The 22,081-nt window shown below is 46.3% G+C and overlaps 1 protein-coding gene across 2 annotated transcripts in view; it reads right to left on the reverse strand.

Annotated features, from left to right (window-relative positions):
* Window positions 1-19,942, reverse strand: part of MMD (monocyte to macrophage differentiation associated) — a 59,620-nt gene extending 39,678 nt beyond the window's left edge. For both annotated transcript variants that reach the window (XM_044297974.1, XM_044297973.1), the window contains exon 1: window positions 19,787-19,942. In XM_044297974.1, the coding sequence (XP_044153909.1) occupies window positions 19,787-19,875 (89 nt within the window). In that variant the 5' untranslated portion in view covers window positions 19,876-19,942. The remainder of the gene's footprint in view (window positions 1-19,786) is intronic.
* Between the last annotated feature and the right edge of the window lie 2,139 nt (window positions 19,943-22,081).

Here is a 22,081-nt window from a genome sequence, read left to right on the forward strand (position 1 = left end):
AAAAAAATAAAATAAAATGATGGCACATGCACAGCATCTGGATGCAGCGCACTTTTCACTGAGGGTTGGTAGGAGATGCCTTATGCACACAACCATATGTATTTTGTGGTCCTCAAAACGTGGATCCACACAATACGGATGATGTCCATATTGCACCCATTTAATTGAATTCAATGAGTCCATGGCTGGCATTTTGCCACCAAGAAATCCTTTGCGGAACGCAAAATATGTATGGTTGTGTGAATGAGGCCTTATTCTTCAGGTTTTCTTCACGTGCGTGAAAACTGCATCAAAAACTAATTGCATCCGCGCAGAAAAAAAAAAAAAAAGAAAACAAGAACTTTAAGGGGTTATCTGACCCCTGAAATGCTCCCCCCATAAGCCCGGGCCCCTCACACACAATGTACTTATCTGGTCCCCGCACGAGTGCCGCTGCTTCTCCCCTTGGGCGGAGGAAAACATTGCGGGTGACACTAGGGAGGTTCTTCCCAGTCACCGCCTGCCATTGGCTGCATACCCAGATGATTTCATCCACGAACGGAGAGAAGCAGGGATGGTCGTGCCAGGACCAGGAGCAACATGGGTCCCGAAGAGCGAGGTAAGTACATTGTGTGTGAGGGGCCTGGGCAGTAGGGGAAGCATTTCAGGGGTCGGATAACCCCTTTAACAAGCTAAAGGAAAACTGAGGGAAAGAAGTCCGAAAGGAGCTGTGAAAGAGGCCAAAGTTTTTTGGTTTTTTGTTTTTACAAAGATCTGCATCTTGGGGGCCAAATATAGTTATTGTTGAAATTGTCATAAGGAAGGAAAGTTTTAGAGAACACTTTTTTTGTAAAAATGTTACTTCTGAAAACCATAACTACCCCTCCTCCCAAGAAAAAAATAAATAAAAATGGTGACATACCACCTGACCTCATAAAGCAGGAAGCGTAATGCACGATGGGAGTAATCCCTCGCGGAGAACAATAGGGCATCATTTTGTGTAATCCTATTTGTCTTTAAACACTGCTTTGGCTTTAGCCCAGGATTTTGCTGCCCAATCATCTTCCTGGCGGTTCGGTAAGCCATGTGAGTGGGTGACTTCAGCTCTCTGCCAGGACCACATGTAGCTATTAGTTAAAACGGACTTGGATTTGCGTACGCCTGCTTAAAGGGGACATGTCAGCTCTTTCGACGAGTCTGCTTTAGCAAATACTTGTATTACCTATGAAATTACAAACATGGAGCGATTTTACCTACAACTCTACCTCTGTTATTCCTCCTAGAAATGCATGAATACTCTGAAATCGAGAAGTTACCATTGTCCTAATTAGGGCTGAAACGATTACTCGACTGAATCGGGTAACTCGACACCCAAAAATCCTCGATACACATTTTTGGCATCGAGGATTCGCTTTTGTCATGTGACTACGAAGTGTTAGTGAAGCGCTTGCTATTACTCACGCTCCTTGGTCCTCCGCCGGCCCGCACCACGCTGCACTGGATCCTGGCATATCGTCAGGACATAGTGCACGTAAGCAGGCACTATGACCTGACGCCGTGTGATGTCAGGACAACAGTGCAGCGTGCGGAGAAGAAGTTGGACGAGCTGTGGAGCGGCGCCCCTACAGGAAAAGGTAAGTGTTTTATATCACTGGCGCTGGGGACATGGCACTAAAGGGGGAGATGGTGGCACTGGGAGGGGAGCCTGATGGCACTGGGAGGGGAGCCTGATGGCACTGGGAGGGGAGCCTGATGAGTGAAAGGAAAACATTTTTAAAAATTTTTTTATTATTAGGAGTACTAGATTAATCAGTAGAATACTCGATTACAAAAATAGTCAATAGCTGCAGCCCTAGTCCTAATCAGTAGCGCGAGCCCCTACACAGCCTGACACTGGACAGCGTCGGAGTCAAACTGTCAATTTATTAAAGGGGTTCTCCAGGATTTACATATTAATGACTTATCCTCAGGATAGGTCATTAATAACAGATCGGCAGAGTTCTGACTCCCGGGACCCTCGCCAATCATCTGATTGAGGAGGCCGTGGTACTCCTGTGAGCGCCATGGCCTCCTCACAGCTTACCAAGCACAGCTCCATCCTTTGTATAGTGGTTGTGCTTGGTACTGCAGCTAGGTCCATTCTGTGACCGATGGATGTGACGTCACACGGCCTAGGAAGAGGCCTAAGCGCTCAGGGAGCGCTGCAGTCTCTGTGCACAGCTGAATGGTGGGGGGCCCGAGAATCGGACCCCCGAAGATCTCATATTGATGACCTATCCCGAGGATAGGTCATCAATACAGTATCTAAATCCCCGAGAACGCCTTTAATGTACTTTCAGGCGAAATAATAGAAAAGCAGCACAAAATTTAAGCGATTTTCCATAAATTAACACTTGATTACCTATTTCTAGGATGGGTCATCACAGTCAGATCACCATGCGCCCCACCGTGTAGTGGACAGAGCTGGTTACTGCAGCGTTGCTCCCACCAAAGTGACCATCCACTACAGTCAGGGATGGCCAACCTGAGGCTCTCCAGATGTTGCAAAACTACCATCATGCCTGGACAGTCTTCGGCTATCAGCCTACAGCAGGGCATGGTGGGAGTTGTAGTTTTGCAACATCTGGAGGGCCTCAGGTTGGCCATGCCTGCACTACACAATGGACAGCGCTGTTTAGTTAGCTCCCCATTGTCAGCGCTGCGGGGTGTCAAGCCCTCACGATCTGATACTGATGACCTATCCAGGGGATAGGTTGGATCCACTCACGGCTTTAGCCCCATTCAACCAGATCTTGAGGGATCAGGTGTAATCTGGCATTAAAGGGGTTGTCCAGGCTCAGAGCTGAACCCGGACATACCCTTATTTTCACCCCGGCAGCCCTCCTGAGCCTGGCATCGGAGCATCTCATGCTCCGATGCGCTCCCGTGCCCTGCGCTAGATCGCGCAGGGCACGGGCTCTTGCGTTTTCAATAACACACTGCCGGGCGGTAACTTCCGCCCAGCAGTGTGTTCGGTGACGTCACCGGCTCTGAGGGGCGGGCTTTAGCTCTGCCCTAGCCGTTTTACTGGCTAGGGCAGAGCCAAATCCCGCCCATCAGTGCTGGTGACGTCACCGGGGTTCCTGTCAGCCCCATAGAGAGCCCCGGTACGTCACCGGAACTCAGAAAAATGCCTTTGCCCTGTGCAATTTAGCGCAGGGCAAAGGAGAGCATCGGAGCATGAACTGCTCCGATGCTCATGTCTGGGGGGCTGCTGGGGTGAAAATGGAGGGCTGTCCAGGTTCAGCTCTGAACCTGGACAACCCCTTTAAGTGTTCAATTTCCCAGCAGCACACCCACAGGTGAAATTAAGCATTACGCTCTGTCCATTAAGAGAAAGGGATTATCTGTGTCATGCAAGACAGGACAGAACCTCCAGAGCAAGAGACGCTTATTGCAACCGCTCTATACCCTGGCCGTTAGATGAGGGTCCTGAACAGAGGAACCTGCTTCCCCATCAACTCATAATTCCCTAAAAGCCTAGCTAACACAAAAGTGGCAAAAGCTGCATAACATCACAAAAAGTCACACATTTTTGTAAAAAAAAATTGCATCAAAATTTGTGTCCTTTTGCAGTTTCTTAAATCCCCCCCCCCCCCATATGTCTGTCAGACTACTATTAATGTATTTATAGATATTTTTATGTTTATTAATTTTTATAGACATTTTTATATTTATTAAATTGATGTATTATATTTACCAGTGGTTATTTTTATAGACAGTTTTATATTTATTAATTACGTATTACATTATTTATATTTTTATAGACATATTTTTATGTTTATTAATGTATTTGTTAAATTTATTTTTACAGACATTTTTATATTTATTAATTATTTTTTACATTTATGTATTATATTTATTATTTATATAGACATATTTTTCTGCTTAGCAATTTGTTATATTTTATAGACATTTTTTATATTAATTACGTATTACATTATTTATATGTTTATAGGAGTAGTTTTATATTTATTAGTTTATTATTTATCTAGACATATTTTAATGCTTAATAATTTATTATATTTACTTTTATAGACATTTTTATATGATTTATTATTTATATTTTTAAAGACATATTTTGATGGTGTTAATATGCCATTCAGACACAAACAATCTATTCACAGTCAAAGTCAACCAGTTGAAAGGGTTCTGCAAGGTAAGTAAAAAGTTCACATCGGTCCGTGGGCCGTTTTTGGTATTATGCTTCAGCTCCATTCACTTGAAAGAGGATGAGCTACAATCCCAGACACAACCTATGGAGAGATGTGGCGCTGTTTCTAGTCGTGGATAATGCCTTCAAAGACAACAAAAAAAGGATCTATCAACAGCAGCTTGTTAATGGCTTCCAAGGACCAAGAGGATATGTATTTCTCCTCCACATATGGACAAAACAGGCAATGGAGCAACATTACAGGGACTAAATGTCGGTGACTAAAATGAAATGACGACATACTGCTAATTCTGTTAGGGAAAAGGTGATTTCGGATTATGCAAACCTCAGAGTTAGGCCTCATGCACACGACCGTTAATTTGGTCCGCATCAGAGCCGCAGTTTTTGCGGCTTGGATGCGGTCCCATTCACTTCAATGGGGCTGCAAAAGATGCGGACAGCACTCTGTGTGCTGTCGGCATCAGTTGCTCCGTTACGTGGTCCGCAAAAAAAGAATAACCTGTCCAATTGTTGTCCGTTTTGCGGACGAGAATAGGCAGTTATATCAATGGCTGTCTGTGCCGTTCTGCAAATTGCGGAACGCACGCGGACGCCATCCGTGTTTTGTGGACCGCAAAGCACACAACGGTCGTGTGCATGAGGCTTAAGGCTACATGCACATGACCGTATGTGTTTTGTGGTCCGCAAATTGCGGATCTGCAAAAAAACGGATGACATCCATATGCCATCCGTTTTGGTTTTTTTTGCCGATCCAATGCCTAAAACTGACAATAGGACATGTTCCATTTTTTTTTGAGGGGCTACGGAACGGACATACTGATAAGGATAGCACACAGTGTGCTGTCCGCATTTTTTGCGGACCCATTGAAATGAATGGGTCGACATCCTACCCGGAAAAAAAAAAAAAAAAAAACGGAACGGACGTGGAAACAAAACGTTTGTGTGTATTCGGCCTAATACAGAATTTCTTTCAAGAGCTGATGAGGAAACCAGTGAAATCCTGTGTCAAGTCTCCCAGAGCCAAGTGTGCTAAAGGTTACTTGAGGTTGCCACAAGCCCTGGAGACATCTGCTAGCAGCTCTCCCGTCACATGAAACTGCTGATCTGCTGCCTGTCCCCAGCACAGCATCCCACCGAGAAACCAACCTCTGGAGCTTTAAGTAAACCTGTGCAAAAACATTTCGATGTCCGTGTTGTGTCCGTTTTTGTTCCTTTATTTTCGGAGGGGGGGGGGGGGGGGGAGGGCGTTGCCCTCCATGTGCCCTGCTGCACTGCTAGACAAAAAAAAAAAAAAGCAAGAACACGGATGGCATCAATGTCCTGTCTTACTTGTTTGGTCCAGAAAACAGACCAAAGTAGCGCACGCTTCGGTATTGTTTTTTTGTGGACCAAAGTCTGAACGAGCCCATGGAAAGCAGTGGATCCGTGTGCTATCCACGATTCCTTGCCGTGTAAATAAGGCCTGGAGGATCACACACACATAGGACAAAAGATCCTCTACTTCTATGGATATCTCAATATAGAAACTTGGGAAGGCCACCACCTAATCATTGCTGGGCAAAATAATCCCTCTAGAATTAATGCAGTTGCCCTACAGCAGGGATTCTCAACCTGCGGCCCTCCAGCTGTTGCAAAACTACAACTCCCAGCATGTCCTAACAGCTGAAGGGCCGCAGGTTGGGCATCCCTGCAGTAGAGCATATTAGAGGGGGCGGAAGCTCTGCTTGGACCCCTTTACACTATTTTCCCAAGGAGTTGCTTTCGAGAAGGGCTCACAACAATGATCCAGAGCATTCAGAATGTGATGAGCGGCAGATACAAGCATAGGACAGATAAGAATCATCTACAGAAGACTTTTGGGAAAGGGAGGAGACTCTGTCCAATGGTCCAGACCATCTGGTGTCAGTTTACTGGAATTGTATGGTCAGTGCTGGAGGTTTTGAGGCTAGAGGAGCTTTTCAATTCACTTCTATGGGATCACCACTACTCCGCTATCCTGGCCGTATGACGCGTAGTGCGACCAGTGTCGCCGTAAGACGTACCCTTGCAGATAGTGACATGGGCTAATTCAAAGAGATGTATGTCCACTGGGGATCAGATATAAGTGAAGCCAGTTGCATAGTTTATAGATTGCATATGTTAACCCCTGGGGGCCTTTCAGATAGAGCCTCTCCCAACGTGACTTCACCTGCGTACTTACCTGATCCACCACAGTCTCCACTCTATCAACATCCCCCTCCCCCAAGATGGATGTTACTGGGTCATGTGACACATGGGGGACACGTCAATGTTGCAGCGGCCACCTGACCTGCGTCAAATCAAACGTTTATGCAGGGAGAGTGGAGAGAGAAAGCCATGGGAGGGAAATGAAGGAGCCATTGCTCAATGGCGAGAATCAGGTAAGTATGATGCCCAAAGGCATACTTACCAACATTTTGGTTGGTAAAATCGAGGCATGTAAGCCCTGCCCTGGGAACGCCCATTTAAGGGAGGGATTGCCTGCCCATTTTCAGCCTGGACAGGCTTAGAGTTGCCAGGACCGTCTTTCAAAATCAGGGATGGTCCTGGCAAACTCTGGACCGTTGGCAATTATGCCACGGGGGTGAACAACCCCTTTAACTCTAGAGGATGGGTTTCCATTTTCATTTTTTTTTATGCAGTTTTGAAGCCAAAGGGGGAGATTTAGCAAAACGGTTTAAAGGAAAACTGGCTTAGTTTCCCATAGCAACCAATCAGATTCTACCTTTCATTTTCCAAAGCAGTTCTGAAAAATGAAAGGTGGAAACTGATTGGTTGCTATGGGAAACTAAGCCAGTTCTCCTTTGCAATAGTTTTGATAAATCTCTTTGTTTCATGGATATTTTTTCAGAAAACCCAGACCCTGGACATATTTCTTAATAATAAGATCATCTCCAGGGCTTACTCACTTCCAAAACTGATGGACCCTTCACTTTGGTGGATCTAGTTGCATTTGAATGGTCTCCAGCTCTCCTGTGTCCTGCTGACAATATGGACATCCCATGACTAAAAGGGGTTATCCCATGACTAACGCAAAAAAATGAAAATCAGACATCACAACAAAGCTAGACATTTATTCCTCCACATTTATTCCTCTGCTAAATTTATATTAAGCTGACAGCTCAGGGGGAGTGTCTTTTCTGCTGCAGCTCAGGGGGCGTGTCTCCGCTCTCCCTATCACAGCTCAGGGGGCGTGTCTCAGCTCTTCCTATCACAGCTCAGGAGGCAGTTGGAGGATGAAACTGAGCATGTGCGGCCTTCTCAGTGAGCAGGACAAAACAAAATAATAAAAAACAGACAGCAGGTGGCGCTATACAGATACATTACATTGAATAACTCAGTGGCTATACAAAATTTTAAATTACATGTAATTACAAAAGTGTTCGGATCCAGGTGCTGGTTTGAAAACTGTAGAGTATTTTTTTGTCGGACAACCCCTTTAACATCCCTTCATTAACGTGTACAATTACATACATCAACTGTGGAAAGTTCTAGATACAAGGTTTTTCGGCCAGTTTTTCCACACTATTAGAGGCAGGTATTATATTTTACTAATCCCTATTACAAGTAAAGATGCCTCCCGTTGTTCCTAATCAGCGGATTCTGGCACTTGCCAACAGGTCCAATTAATTTTTCCGTGTTGAGATCAAAGTCAGACAGAAGGCTTGCTAATTTAGGATTGCTTACTCCAAGGAGTCATCACTTGGCACAATATCATTCATTATAAAGACAGTTGGGTCCCCAGAAGCCAAACCAACCAACGCTCTGTTCACTATCCATACACAATACACTTCATGATTTCACGTACCATGCTAATTAAGGCTGGGGCCAAATGAAAACATGGAGATCGCACACCTGTGACACAATAGTTCCTAAAAAAATCCAACAGGACTTTATAGACCACAAGTAAATCTCGTGCGACTTGCCTGTGATTCGGCTGTTCTGTCATACAAACCTCTGTGGTCGTGCAACGTTTCTGAGACTTGATGTCACACGACACATCTTAAAATTGATCAAAACTTTTGATAGGTGAACACCAACGCCGTCTTATTTGCTAGAAAAAAAAAATATAGTGCAGCCTGCAGTGCTATTTTTCCCATTAAAGGGGTTGTGCATCCCTATTGCCTATTTATGCTGGACCAGGCGACAAAACGCAGGCGCCATCGCCGCTGGGCGTGGGAGCCTGGCAGAGCATCACAAGCTGAAAGGAGAAGGAGCAGGGAGCCAGTGCCCGGAAGTAAGTTTCCTTCTATTTACAGGTCCGGCCAAATGGGGGTTGTGGCGAAACCAACCTCGCCACTGGATTTTGGAGGGGGCTGTTTAAAAGCCTCTTGCCTCAGGATTATGGCCCATAGTAACTTTAAAGGAGAAGACAGACCGGCCGCACAGCTTAAATCTGTCTGTAGAATTGTATTTTATGTTATTATGCGTTCGGTTAAATTGTATGTTATGTGAGGGCACCCAGATAGCTAATATTATTGTATTCATGTATTCTGAGTGCCAGTCACCTAATCATATGCACTCAGACTTGAGCTATCTGGGGATATGTTAAATGTCTGTGTTTGCTGTGGGGGTGTGCCATTGTGTGTTTGGGTGGCGATTCCTGTCCTGTTGTCTCCACATGTGTATTGGTGATCTCCCCTTTGTCCTGAGAGATAATTGGATTGTCTTCGGTCGTCTCCCAGGCAGAGAGGAGGAAACCATGATGCATTGTGGGGATTTGTTGTATCTGTTCTGTATTTGCAACAACTAATAAAAACCAGGCTGGGTGTGCCAGCACATCAGATCACTGCTTAACCCTCAACACGGAGCCTTGTCTCGTTATTGGGGGGATTCCCTGTATGCTGTTGGAGACTGATTGCCAGGAGTGTAAGCTGACGGATACGCTTTTCCTGTTCGTCTGACTGACAGCTATTTGCGAGGTTCCAGTTTGGAGTGCTATTTTGTATCCAGTTCGGGAGGTTGGTGTTCTGCAGTAGCTGTGCCTGCATCTCAGAAAAGGGGCATATCGCCTAAACGGATTTTAACCCCTTGTCTGCTGAAAAGGTCCGTTACATTGGTGGCAAGCAGCGGGATCGTTCCTACAGCCAGAAGGACAGCTACAGGAGACACCATTTCTGTGGATTCTACAATTTAAGGGCAACGCATGTCCCAGTACAGCGACCCTAAAAGCACCAGGATGGAACCAGCAGTGTTATACGAGGAGGAGGACCTGGATGGCCGGGATGCATTAAGGAAAGGCATCTGGTACCAGGCCCTGGATAATGTACAATACCAGCGAGGTGAGAGTCTCCCCAGTGAAGAGCAGCGGTTGCAGAAGCAAGTGGCCCTGCGTTTGCCCTTCCTGGGAGAGCAGCCCCTGGAGGAATGGGTGAAGGAACTAGAGCACCGGGTATGGCAGGAGCTATGGCTGGAGGATGCCTACCAGGCGCTTTGGTGGTATGTGGCACAGTTTATACCCTGGACAGCTGAGCATGACAAGCCAGAGGGAGAGGAGTTTGATGGTCCTGGCTTGTTATGGGAGTCCTTTGCAGAGCCTGACTTCGGGAGCCCTGCACAGTCCAGACTTCAGGACATTTTCTATGAGAGGGAGGCTAGGCAGAATTGGGATGACCCCCATGAGGTAGAGCAAGACCTGGCTCACCTAGCAACCCTGGAGTGGGAACTGGAGCAGGACTACCGAGATCTCTTCTACTCCATTGGAAAGGCTCAGCAGGACAGCAAGAAGTCAGACCCAGGTCCAGAGCCCTTCAGCTGGGAGGATATAGTTGATGTTTACTGGGAAGAACCCCAGGTGGCCGGTGGAGATGGGACCGAGGTCTCTCCACCGGTCCTGCAGGAAATTGGGAGCCTAGTCTCCATTCCCCAGCGGCAGGCTGAGTTACAGGGGGCAGAGGTAGTTGTTCCTGCCCCCCAGCAGCAGCATGATTTTTTGGAAATTGGGAGCCGAGTCTCCATTCCCCAGCGGCAGATGGAGTTACAGGGGGCAGAGACAGTCGGTCCTGTCCCCCAGCGGCAGAGTGTCCTACAGGGAATAGAGAGCCCAGTCTCCTTTCCCCAGCAGCAGGACACTGTATTGGGAGCGGAGGCGGTCGGTCGCCCTCCCCAGCGGCTGGAAGTATGTATGGGAGAGGAGCTCTTTACCCCCTCTCCCCAGCGGCAGCTTAACGCACCAGGGGGAGACAGTAAACCCCACAACTGTGCAGATGGGACCGTGGTCTCTGCACTTACAGCACAGGGGGTAGGGACAGTTGTTCCTGTCCCCCAGCAACAGGGAAGTTTAGCCAAAGGGGAGACAGTCGGTTTCCCCCTCCAACAACCAGACTCCAACCAGGCTTCTTCCGTGGTAACGCTGGCACCAGGGCAGAGTACCGCTGATCCTTGCCCACAAAGCAACCTCCACTCCAAGCCAGGGAGCAACTCAGAGACCGGGAGTACCAGCTACCAATATAACCTTGGTGGATTCACTGGACAGAGACAGCCTACTAAATTCTACAGGTCCAGTATTGGGTTGTGGGTGGGCTGCCAGACTAACTCAGGTACCGACCGGCGTGAGGTCAGGTATCTGGTTAGTCTTCCCTGGGGGGGGAGATGTGTGGCGAAACCAACCTCGCCACTGGGTTTTGGAGGGGGCTGTTTAAAAGCCTCTTGCCTCAGGATTATGGCCCATAGTAACTTTAAAGGAGAAGACAGACCGGCCGCACAGCTTAAATCTGTCTGTAGAATTGTATTTTATGTTATTATGCGTTCGGTTACATTGTATGTTATGTGAGGGCACCCAGATAGCTAATATTATTGTATTCATGTATTCTGAGTGCCAGTCACCTAATGATATGCACTCAGACTTGAGCTATCTGGGGATATGTTAAATGTCTGTGTTTGCTGTGGGGGTATGCCATTGTGTGTTTGGGTGGTGATTCCTGTCCTGTTGTCTCCACATGTGTATTGGTGATCTCCCCTTTGTCCTGAGAGATAATTGGATTGTCTTCGGTCGTCTCCCAGGCAGAGAGGAGGAAACCATGATGCATTGTGGGGATTTGTTGTATCTGTTCTGTATTTGCAACAACTAATAAAAACCAGGCTGGGTGTGCCAGCACATCAGATCACTGCTTAACCCTCAACACGGAGCCTTGTCTCGTTATTGGGGGGATTCCCTGTATGCTGTTGGAGACTGATTGCCAGGAGTGTAAGCTGACGGATACGCTTTTCCTGTTCGTCTGACTGACAGCTATTTGCGAGGTTCCAGTTTGGAGTGCTATTTTGTATCCAGTTCGGGAGGTTGGTGTTCTGCAGTAGCTGTGCCTGCATCTCAGAAAAGGGGCATATCGCCTAAACGGATTTTAACCCCTTGTCTGCTGAAAAGGTCCGTTACAGGGGTGTTTGCCAAAAACATCCCCATTCTTGCACAACCCCTTTAAAATTAAGGACACCATGATGGAAGCCAATGGACTCCACTAGGTCAATGGGATCCATCTGGTACCATCGGTGTCTAACACATGATGGATCCAGAACTGCTTTCTGCTCCTACGACAGAAAACTGGAAATGGTAACATAGTTGTCAGCTGATCCTTATTTCTTTAAAGTGCATCCTGTATTCCTGGAAGGGAGAGTTCACATCCGTCAGAAGAACATAAAAATAAAGAAAATAAAACGGATCCTGTGCATCAGTTACGCACATTTGGCATCTGTTTGAGGCATACAACATACCTTTTTTTAGATGGAAAAAAATTCCTGCATGCAGAACTTTTTTATTCATCTAAGAAAATGGTTCTCCAACGGAAATGGCTCAAACAGATGCCAGGTGTCCATAACTGATGCACAGGATCTGTTTCTTTACAGGACCCGTTTTTTTTTTTCTTTACTTTTCTGCTCTTCTGACGGGTCAGAAGAATGGAATAATAATGGTGATGTGAACTCTCCTTCGGCCATATAGACATCTGAAAAAAATGTTTCCCCAGGTCCGGAGATAAGAGCCACCAAAAAGCAGTGAACTTCTCTGGAAGACCTGGCTTGGCCACGTATCACACAGTCATCTATGAAATGGTAAGGAGTTGCCTAGAAGCTTCTTACCCCGGCAATATTAGCTGATTGTTGGGTGTTTCAGGAGATAGATCTCAGCTGAGACTTGGGTCGCTTTCTAAAGAGAAGTTCTTTCTGAGACAACTTTCCACCATTAGACCTGACTAACAACTCCTCTGGGGCTGGAGTGATATGAGGGGCACACATTTTAATAAAACTTCCCAAATACCATCATACATAATGGCAAGTGGTGGTCACCATGGGCTCCACAAAGATTACCAAGGGGTTCCTCACGGCTTTCTGATTTATTTGCACACTTCTTCGGCATGTGACTTGCATTCCTGTGTGCATTTATTTGACAGTGGGAAATTAGACTGTGACAATCAATGGAAGAAGGAAGCAACGTGACATCTAGGTGGAGCTCCATGGATGCCATAATCCTGGTACATGCAAAATGACATGGAGAAGGCATCAGTGGCATGCTCACCTGAACGAGCCTTCATCATAGCTGAGAGATGACAAACCACCATAACGTCTAAGGCACTTGCATACCTCTTCACTTATGAAGTATTATTTATGAACTGCATCACAGATTACACATTACAGATGAATGATGGTTGTATACCTGACAATCTCCTGCACCAACCACAATACAGAAGGATGCACTGAGATTTTGTGGATTTTTTTGCAGAATCAGTTCCATTCACCTTGCAGAAATCCATGTGCATGCCTCCCCATTTATGGGCATTTTTAGTCCTATGGGACTGAAAATTGTACATCCCTGTGTTGTGTTCAGTGGTGAAAATAATACAATCCATGTGGCTTCTGTTGCAAATTATTGAGATTCTCATATAGGAAATCTACAACAAAGTCTGCACCATAATTCACAACTTTGTAAAAATCTGTACATTCAGATTTTCTGGCGGAATTTTCCACCACGTGTGAAGGCAACCTAAAGAGACCTGATGTGTCACCAAGTGGTCCTTAAAACGAGATGTCTTTTGAACAGACCCTCTGTTTATAAAGCAGCTGGCTCGTTGCTGCTGGTCCAACTTTTCTCACCCCATCATGGTCAGCGGGTGTCGTCAGGAGCATTCACTCTAAGCAGGGATTGAGAATTATATGCCAGACATTCAAATGTCGCTCAACCCCTCCAGCCCTACTTTTTAAGGCAAACTGCGATACAGTTGAATATAGAGCGATATTCTCACAGCCCTGCCCCCACTTGTCTCTTGGTCTTGTCTCCAAGTCAATCGCCTCACCTGGCCTCATTGGTGGTGCACACTATGGTTTCAGATACATCAAAAAAGGCATTTCTGTCCATCATTCCACAGTGAGCAGACAACTATGGGTCAAAAGTGGTAGCTGAGAAAAGGGAATAGATAGAACTGAACAAAGTCAGCATGAAGAGACCGCACATCTGAGATGTGGAAAGTTTTATAAAATCTTTGGAAGTAAAAGAAAGCAGGCTGCACACTGACAAAGACCCCCCCTTTAGATTCTCGTTGGTCATTTTTGGTGGGACCAGCCAGCTGCCTAATGTGTATGACCGAGTCTACCTCGATGATGTTGAGAGAAAAAAGGATGGAGCAAACCGAATTTCAACACGTGATCTTTTGGCAGGAGATACGCCTCTGACTCAGGGGTCTGGCAGCAGCATTCCCCTCTACGGCCATTGAAAACACATGCATGTTCAGAAGAACCAAGCATGCAAGTGTATGGGCGAGTTGGGAAGGAACAGTTGTCAGCTACCAAAGGTGCATGGGGCACCTTAACGCTTTGCAATCTTCAAACATGGAAGAACATGGCAGGTTTGAGGATGTATAAGGGTGATATCCAACGGTCCAATCTAAACGGGGCTTGCAGAAAACCATGCGTTTGCTGCAGAAACAACCCTTAGGGCTGTTTCACACGAGCGGATGCCGTGCTTGACATCCTCTCCGTGAATGACAGCCAAGACCTGATGCGGACAGCAGAAACATGGAGCATTAACATGACTGATAATGCTCCGTGCCTCTCTGTGATCTCTTCGAAATCACAATGACAACTTTATCTCACCGTGATTTCGTAGTAAAGAGATCACAGAGAGGCACGGAGCATTATCAGTCATGTTACTGCTCCGTGCTTCTGCTGTCCGCATCGGGTTTTGGCTGTCATTCACGGAGCGGATGTCACGCACGGCATCCGCTCGTGTGAAACAGCCCTTATTCAGATGCATGGAATGGATTTTCAGTTGCAGAAATTTCCGCACCAAGTCTGATGTTTGTGAATTCCTCTTAGAAGGGGTTGTTGAATCCTTTACAAGTGATGGCCACTTTTGGATCCGCGGGGGTCTGACAACCCCTACCTACCCCAATGCATAGTGGACAAAGCTGGTCCAGCTGTAACAGCTCCATCCCCTGCAAATGTGTAGTTCCGGAGCAGAGATCCAGCTTTAAACACTGCTGCAGATGAGGGGAATAAAGGTATGGGTTCAATCAGGATGTTCTGAAGGAGGAGATGAAAAAATACTGAAAAGCAAAAAAACAAACCACCTGGCTTATGGCACTGAGGTCGTAGTCCATAATGAGGAGCAGTAAGCGTCAGACGACGTTTATCAGCAATGTTCTAGAACCACACAGGCGTGTGACAAGACAGTGAGTGAACTTTGGTTGGTCACCAAGTTCCAATGATAGGGACAGAAATGCTTCTAAATCGACACCTAATAGATAGTAGTCAGTCATTCTGTGTCACGACGACCTGGTACACGAAAGACGGGGCCACCATACACACAAACACCCCGGCCATCCCCGAACCCCCACACGTGTTGTGAATGAGAAGAGGGGGGTACGCTGCAGTTAGACTCTCGTGGGGTGGTTTATCTCACCTGTGAAGAAAAGGATAGGGCATGTTGTCCAACAGCCCTATCCTTATTCCCCCATTCCCTCCCAAAGGTTTTCAAGTTCAGACTTAGGCTACTTTCACATCTGCGTTCGCCTTTCCGGTTCTCAAATCTGGCACCAGATCTCAAAACCGGAATAAAACACTTCAGTTTTGTCCCCATTCGTTGTCAATGGGAACAAAACAGAACAGACTGGAACAGAGTGCTCCAGATTGCCTTCTGTTCCGGACAGAAAACCCCTGCAAGCAGAGCCTTGTGTGCAACATGGGAAACTGAACATGCCGATCCGGCACCAAAAAACATGCAACTCAATGGTGCCGGATCTGGTTTTTTTTCGAAAACATACCGGATCCAGTATGTTCATTTTCGATTTAATACAACCGGATCTGTTCTGAACGGATGCAGCCGGTTGTAATATCCAAACCGATGAGTTTTGCTGTGGTTTTGGGATCCCCTGCAGGATCTCAAACCTGGACAGTAAGAACGCATGTGTGACAGTAGCCTAAATCAGTGGGCTTAGCCAGTGTATGTGTACGGAGAGAGAGAGAGATAAAGAGAGAGAGAGAAAGAGTCCTGAGCCGGTACAGACTGAGTGCCCACAGCCTGGAAATGGAATCTGGGTGGCACAGACAGACCTACAAGCCCAAAAGGAGAGTAGACTGTGCCAGCATGGTGACCAGGGGGCCCTGGAGGATGAGGGCCACTTCCTGCTACAATGCCCCAAGTACACAGCGCTGAGGGACACTCACTTCCAGAGACTCTCCACTCTCATCCCAGACTTCACCTCTATGGAAGAGAAGAGGAGACTCCACATTGTGCTGGGAGAAGAGGAGCCGATGGCGAGAATAGTTGCACAATATGTCATCGACTGAGGGGAACATAAGAGACCCCGGACTGCTAAATCCCCAACATGGACCCCCCCCCCCCCCCTGTTATATCATCCCTCTACCCTGAATATGTCCCCCAGATTTACCCATTACCCCATATCATCCCCCCGCCAATCCACCCCCAAAAATCCTTAAATGCTTTGGCAATGCTAAAATGTACTTGGTCCTGCCAATAAAGCTTATTTTGAATTTGATAGATATATATATATATATATATATATATAGATAGAGAGAGAGAGAGAGAGATATGAGAGAGAAACATAGAATGTGTCGGCAGATAAGAACCATTTGGCCCATCTAGTCTGCCCAATATATCTGAATCCTATGAATAGTCCCTGGCCCTATCTTATATGAAGGATAGCCTATGACATCATATACCGAATCCCCATTTGTGAATATCAAATCCAAAATGGCCTCCCTCCGGGTTGGCTCCTGTACTCCTGGTAGAACTGGCTATTTTGGTTTTCCAGTTTATATCTGGAAGATTGAAATCTCCCATAATGATAACTTCTCCTTTCATTGTCATTTTAGCTATTTCTTCAACTAGTAGATCATCTAGTTCTTTAACTTGACCAGGTGGTCTATATATCACACCTACACGAGTTACTGCATGATTAGCAAACTGCAACGTAACCCAAACTGACTCTATGTTGGCCTCACCAACTTGTATTAGGTTAGATTTAATGCTATCTTTCACATACAGGGCCACTCCTCCTCCTTTCTTGCCTTCTCTGTCTCTTCTGTATAAAGAGTACCCTGGTATGGTTATGTCCCAGTCATATATAGAAATATATATATATATATATATATATATATATATAAATAAGAGAAAGAGAGAAAGAGAGAGAAGAGAGAGAGAGAGAGAGAGAGAGAGAGAGAGAGAGAGAGAGAGAGAGAGAGAGAGAGAGAGAGAGAGAGAGAGAGAGAGAGAGAGAGAGAGAGAGAGAGAGAGTAGATACTTGAGAAAAGCTCCATTGAGGGAGCTGAAATGTATAGTTACACAAATGGTTGAATATAAGACATTGCTGGCCACTTTGGGAGCGCTGCGATTCTTATGGACAACTATTTACATTAGACAGATATGAGATTATATAGATACAGAAGAAAGAACGGACGAACTACAGAATGAAAGATAGATACATACAGGTGAAACTCGAAAAATTAGAATATTGTGCAAAGTTCATTTATTTCAGTAATGCAACTTAAAAGGTGAAACTAACATGAGATAGACTCATTACAGGCAAAGCGAGATATTCCAGGCCTTTATTTGGTATAATTTGGATGATTATGCCTTACCGCTTAGAAACCCCAAAGTCACAATCTCAGGTCCCCTTTGCTCAGGGGGTATGGAGTAATTAGCTGACTAGAGGGTGACACTTTTAGCCTAGAATATTGAACCTTTTCACAAAACTCTAATTTTAAACTGCATTACTGAAATAAATGAACTTTTGCACAATCTTCTCATTTTCCGAGTGTCACCTGTAGACAGACAAGCCTGGTGGATGAGAGCGTCTCCCTGCGCCACTCTTCTGATGGACCTGTACCCGCTGTAGAAGACTGGATTTGTTATCGACTCAAAGACAAGTTCAGTAACAAATAACATTAGGTGACGACTAATGTTTGTGTCTACAAAGAACCACAAAGAACCCCCTACGGCTTCTCAGAAAGATCGGGTTTCTAATAATCCAGCAGAAACTCATATATAAAGGAAGTCTCACAGAAGAATCCAATTATCCATCATGTGTCTATATAGCTATCATCTAATAAGAAAATCCTAAAACCAAGAGAATGTACGAGCGCAATATCAATGCCACTACCTCCCAACAGTGAACATGATGAGATGAGGGGCTCTTCATCAGAGACAATCCTGAAGTCCAAACAAAGAATCCATCGGGGTCACAGATAGGAATCTTCTCTCCACAGAGGCTAGTCCACCAATGCCAAGATCTGCCCCCAACCTGCCAGGGCTGGAGCTGCCTTGTCAGTAGAGGAGCCAATCAATGAGAACAGCAGTACCACTGCCCCCTCCCCACAATGAAGTAATCCATGTCTTCTCATGTTCCAGCTGGTACTCTACCTCTGCCTGCCCGCCCCCCTGGAACCTTGTCACAGCTGCCCCTACAAGAACGCCCAGATGCTTTGTTATGAAGACCTGCTGACCCCACATCAGGGTGTAAATCCTAATTCCCACCTGGGAACTGGAATATTCCTGTAATCTGGAAATCATGGATGACTAAGAGATCTAATGAAACAATCCAACAAGTCTGAGCACGGTGAAGTATCAGAAGCTGAAGGAAGCTCCACATCTGAGGGCCATGGTCATATATGAAGAATGCTACATATGCTCAGTGATCAATACACACAGTGCAGGGCGTGAGCTGGGGACATGCTCCTTTGGGCTAGCCTGGTCACAAGAGCCTCGGTACGTACCGCGCGCAAGAGCCTCGGTACGTACCGCGCGCAAGAGCCTCGGTACGTACCGCGCGCAAGAGCCTCGGTACGTACCGCGCGCAAGAGCCTCGGTACGTACCGCGCGCAAGAGCCTCGGTACGTACCGCGCGCAAGAGTTAGTATACACTGTATATAAGATGCTTGGCATACACCGTATACACGGTTTCTGAGCCGCTCTTCTCCATTAGGGTGAGGCCGTCAGGGTGGTAGTCTACAGGGGAGATGAGGTGGTGTGAGAAGACCACAATGTAACAGCTACAGCCTGAGAAGAAGTAGCAGGAGTGGCATCATCTACTGTCTAGAAGGAGAGTGTGGGCAGAGGTGGCATAATCTATACTGTATATAATGAGAAGGGCATCATAAGAGGAGCAGTGTGGGCATGATCTACCAGTATACTGTACAGAATAATAGGACCAATCTTAGCATCATTAATTATATAGATATTAGTGCCATGATCTATACTGTATAGATGACATGATAGGAGGAGCATCAGTGGCATGGTCTGTACTGTATATAATGGGGGCATTATATGAGGACCAGTGTGGGCATCAGTGGCATGGTGTGTACTGTATATAATGGGGGCATTAAATGAGGACCAGTGTGGGCATCAGTGGCATGGTGTGTACTGTATATAATGGGGGCATTATATGAGGACCAGTGTGGGCATCAGTGGCATGGTGTGTACTGTATATAATGGGGGCATTATATGAGGACCAGTGTGGGCATCAGTGGCATGGTGTGTACTGTATATAATGGGGGCATTATTTGAGGACCAGTGTGGGCATCAGTGGCATGGTGTGTACTGTATATAATGGGGGCATTATATGAGGACCAGTGTGGGCATCAGTGGCATGGTCTGTACTGTATATAATGGGAGGCATTATATGAGGACCAGTGTGGGCATCGGTGGCATGGTCTGTACTGTATATAATGGGGGCATTATATGAGGACCAGTGTGGGCATTAGTGGCATGATACATAGAGCTTTAGGTGCCAGGATGAATTCTGTATAGTTGCCAGTAGCAGACACTGTAAGAGATGCAGTCTGGGCATTACTAACATGATAGATGGGTGATGCCACCAGCAGGCATGGTATCAGGAGGATGATGGGGGTGATGGCCGTCTAGGAGGAGGAAGAAGAGGAAGCACATCTCCCAATAAGGCAATGTATGGAGGAGACATCCCTGGTGCCAGCGTGGGCTCCATCCCTGAATGAATGAGCGGGGCTGTGCCGCACGCTGTGCCGGGAGGGTGGGGGCGCAGGCAGCGTGCTGCCAGGGAAGAATGGAGCCCTCTCCTCCTGCCTGCCACACTCCGGGCAGCCCCCTCCATCACCTACCGTTTGAGGTCCTTGGCCACCATGTTGGCCACCATACCCTCCTCAGGACGGATCCCAGGCAATGAGGACCGGAGAGGTGGAGCCCACATCGGCCAGCCAGCAGGCAGAGCCCCGGACACTGGCACCGCCGAGCACCCCACTCTCCACGCAGCCGGTCTCTACGCCCCGCCCCCTGCTCAGTCCACCACTCGCGTGCCCGCCCCCGCTGTGACGTCAGCCACCTCACGCCAATCATCCACATACACCCGAGGGAAGCCGGCCGCGTGATTGACGTCTCCGCCGGCCCCGCCCCTTTCCTGCTTAACCGGTTCATCACCTGTGGAGCGAGAAGACGCGGCGGTGACGCAAGTGCCTGCTGGTTATAGAAATATTAGTATTAATATTATTATATTCATAATTAAGAAGAAATCTTCTGAGGAAAGTTTATTTTACGGGTTGGAGTCTAACAACTATGGTAAAAGAAGCAGAAGAACTCTAAAAGTGGGATCCAAACTACAACTCCCAATATTTCAGGACAATGCTGGGAGTTGGGAGCTTGGTGCGCCCTTGTATCCCCCATCCCCTTAAGGCTACTTTCACACTCGCGTTTTGGGCGGATCCGTCATGGATCTGCAAAAACGGATCCGTTACAATAATACAACCGCATGCATCCGTCATGAACGGATCCGGTTGTATCATGTCTTCTATAGCCATGACGGATGAGCGAATCGACTTCGGATGAAATATCTGAAGTCAATTCGCATAAAACGTTGTTATACTGTACGGAGAAGGAGCTCGGTACAGTATTAGAATGTATTGGCTCCGATGAGCCGAAGTTATTGCTTCACGAAGTCTCCCAAGACTTCGCATAATCACTTCAAAAATGAATTTGTACTGTAAAAAAAACATTTCCCGAACTTGGGTTCGGTTCCAAGTGGTACCTTCGGCTCATCGGAGCCAATACATTGTAGTTCTGTACCGAGCTCCTGCTCCGTACAGTATAGAACGAAGTTTTATGCGAATCGACTTCAGATGTTTCATCTGAAGTCGATTCGCTCATCCCTAATGACGACCAATTAAAGTCAATGGGGGACGGATCGTTCTCTATTGTGTCAGAGAAAACGGATCCGTCCCTATTGACTTACATTGTGTGTCAGAACGGATCTGTCTCGCTCTGCACCACATGGCGGGCAGACAGCGCCAGCGTTTTGGTGTCCTCCTACAGAGCGGAATGGAGACTGATTGGAGACAAACGGATATGTTCTGAGCGGATCCTTATCCATTAAGAATGCATTAGGGCAAAACTGATCTGTTTTGTACCGCTTGTGAGAGCCCATGACTGATCTCACAAACGTAAAGCCAAAACGCCTGTGTGAAAGTAGCCGTACACTTGCCTGTGTCTGGATTGTCCGGGTCCTGCCGTAATTGCATTCAGGAATATCCAATACACCTCCCCCGAGGAGCCGGTGCAGAGGATGGGAGTGGTAGTGAGATGTTGTATTACCATGTACTCCCTCAGGCCGTCGCACCCTGGGAAGCGGTGCAGTAAAAACGTGGTTTAAAGGGAATGACCTGTTACACGTGCGCTCGGCAGCTGAAGACATCTGTGTTGGTCCCATGTCCATATGTGCCCGCATTGCTGGGAAAGATGATGTTTTATTATATGCAAATGAGTCTCTAGGAGCAACGAGGGCGTTACCATTGCACCCAGAGGCTCTGCTCTCTCTGCAACTGCCACGTCCTCTGCATTTTAATTGACAGGGTCAGGTGTGATGACGTGTTTTATGCCTGGCCCTGTCAATCAAAGTGCACAGGACGTGGCAGGTGCAGAGAGAGCAGAGCCTCTGGGTGTAAGGACAGCGCCCCTGTTACTCCTAGAGACTGCATCTATCTATCTACTATCTATCTCATATCTACTACCCATCTATCTCCTATCTATCTATCTATCTATCTATCACATATCTATCTAATATCTATCTATTATCTATCTATCTATTATCTATCTACTATCTATCTCATATCTATCTATCTATCTATCTATCTCTTATCTATCTATCTATCTATCTATCTATCTATCTCTTATCTATCTATCTATCTATCTATCACATATCTATCTAATATCTATCTAATATCTATCTATTATCTATCTATCTATTATCTATCTACTATCTATCTCATATCTATCTATCTATCTATCTATCTATCTGATATCTATCCACCTCATAGCTATCTATCTCATATCTACTACCCATCTATCTCTTATCTATCTATCTATCTATCTATCTATCTATCTATCTATCTATCACATATCTATCT

Source organism: Bufo gargarizans, chromosome 6, assembly GCF_014858855.1.
Source record: "Bufo gargarizans isolate SCDJY-AF-19 chromosome 6, ASM1485885v1, whole genome shotgun sequence".
Classification (NCBI taxonomy): Eukaryota; Metazoa; Chordata; class Amphibia; order Anura; family Bufonidae; genus Bufo; species Bufo gargarizans.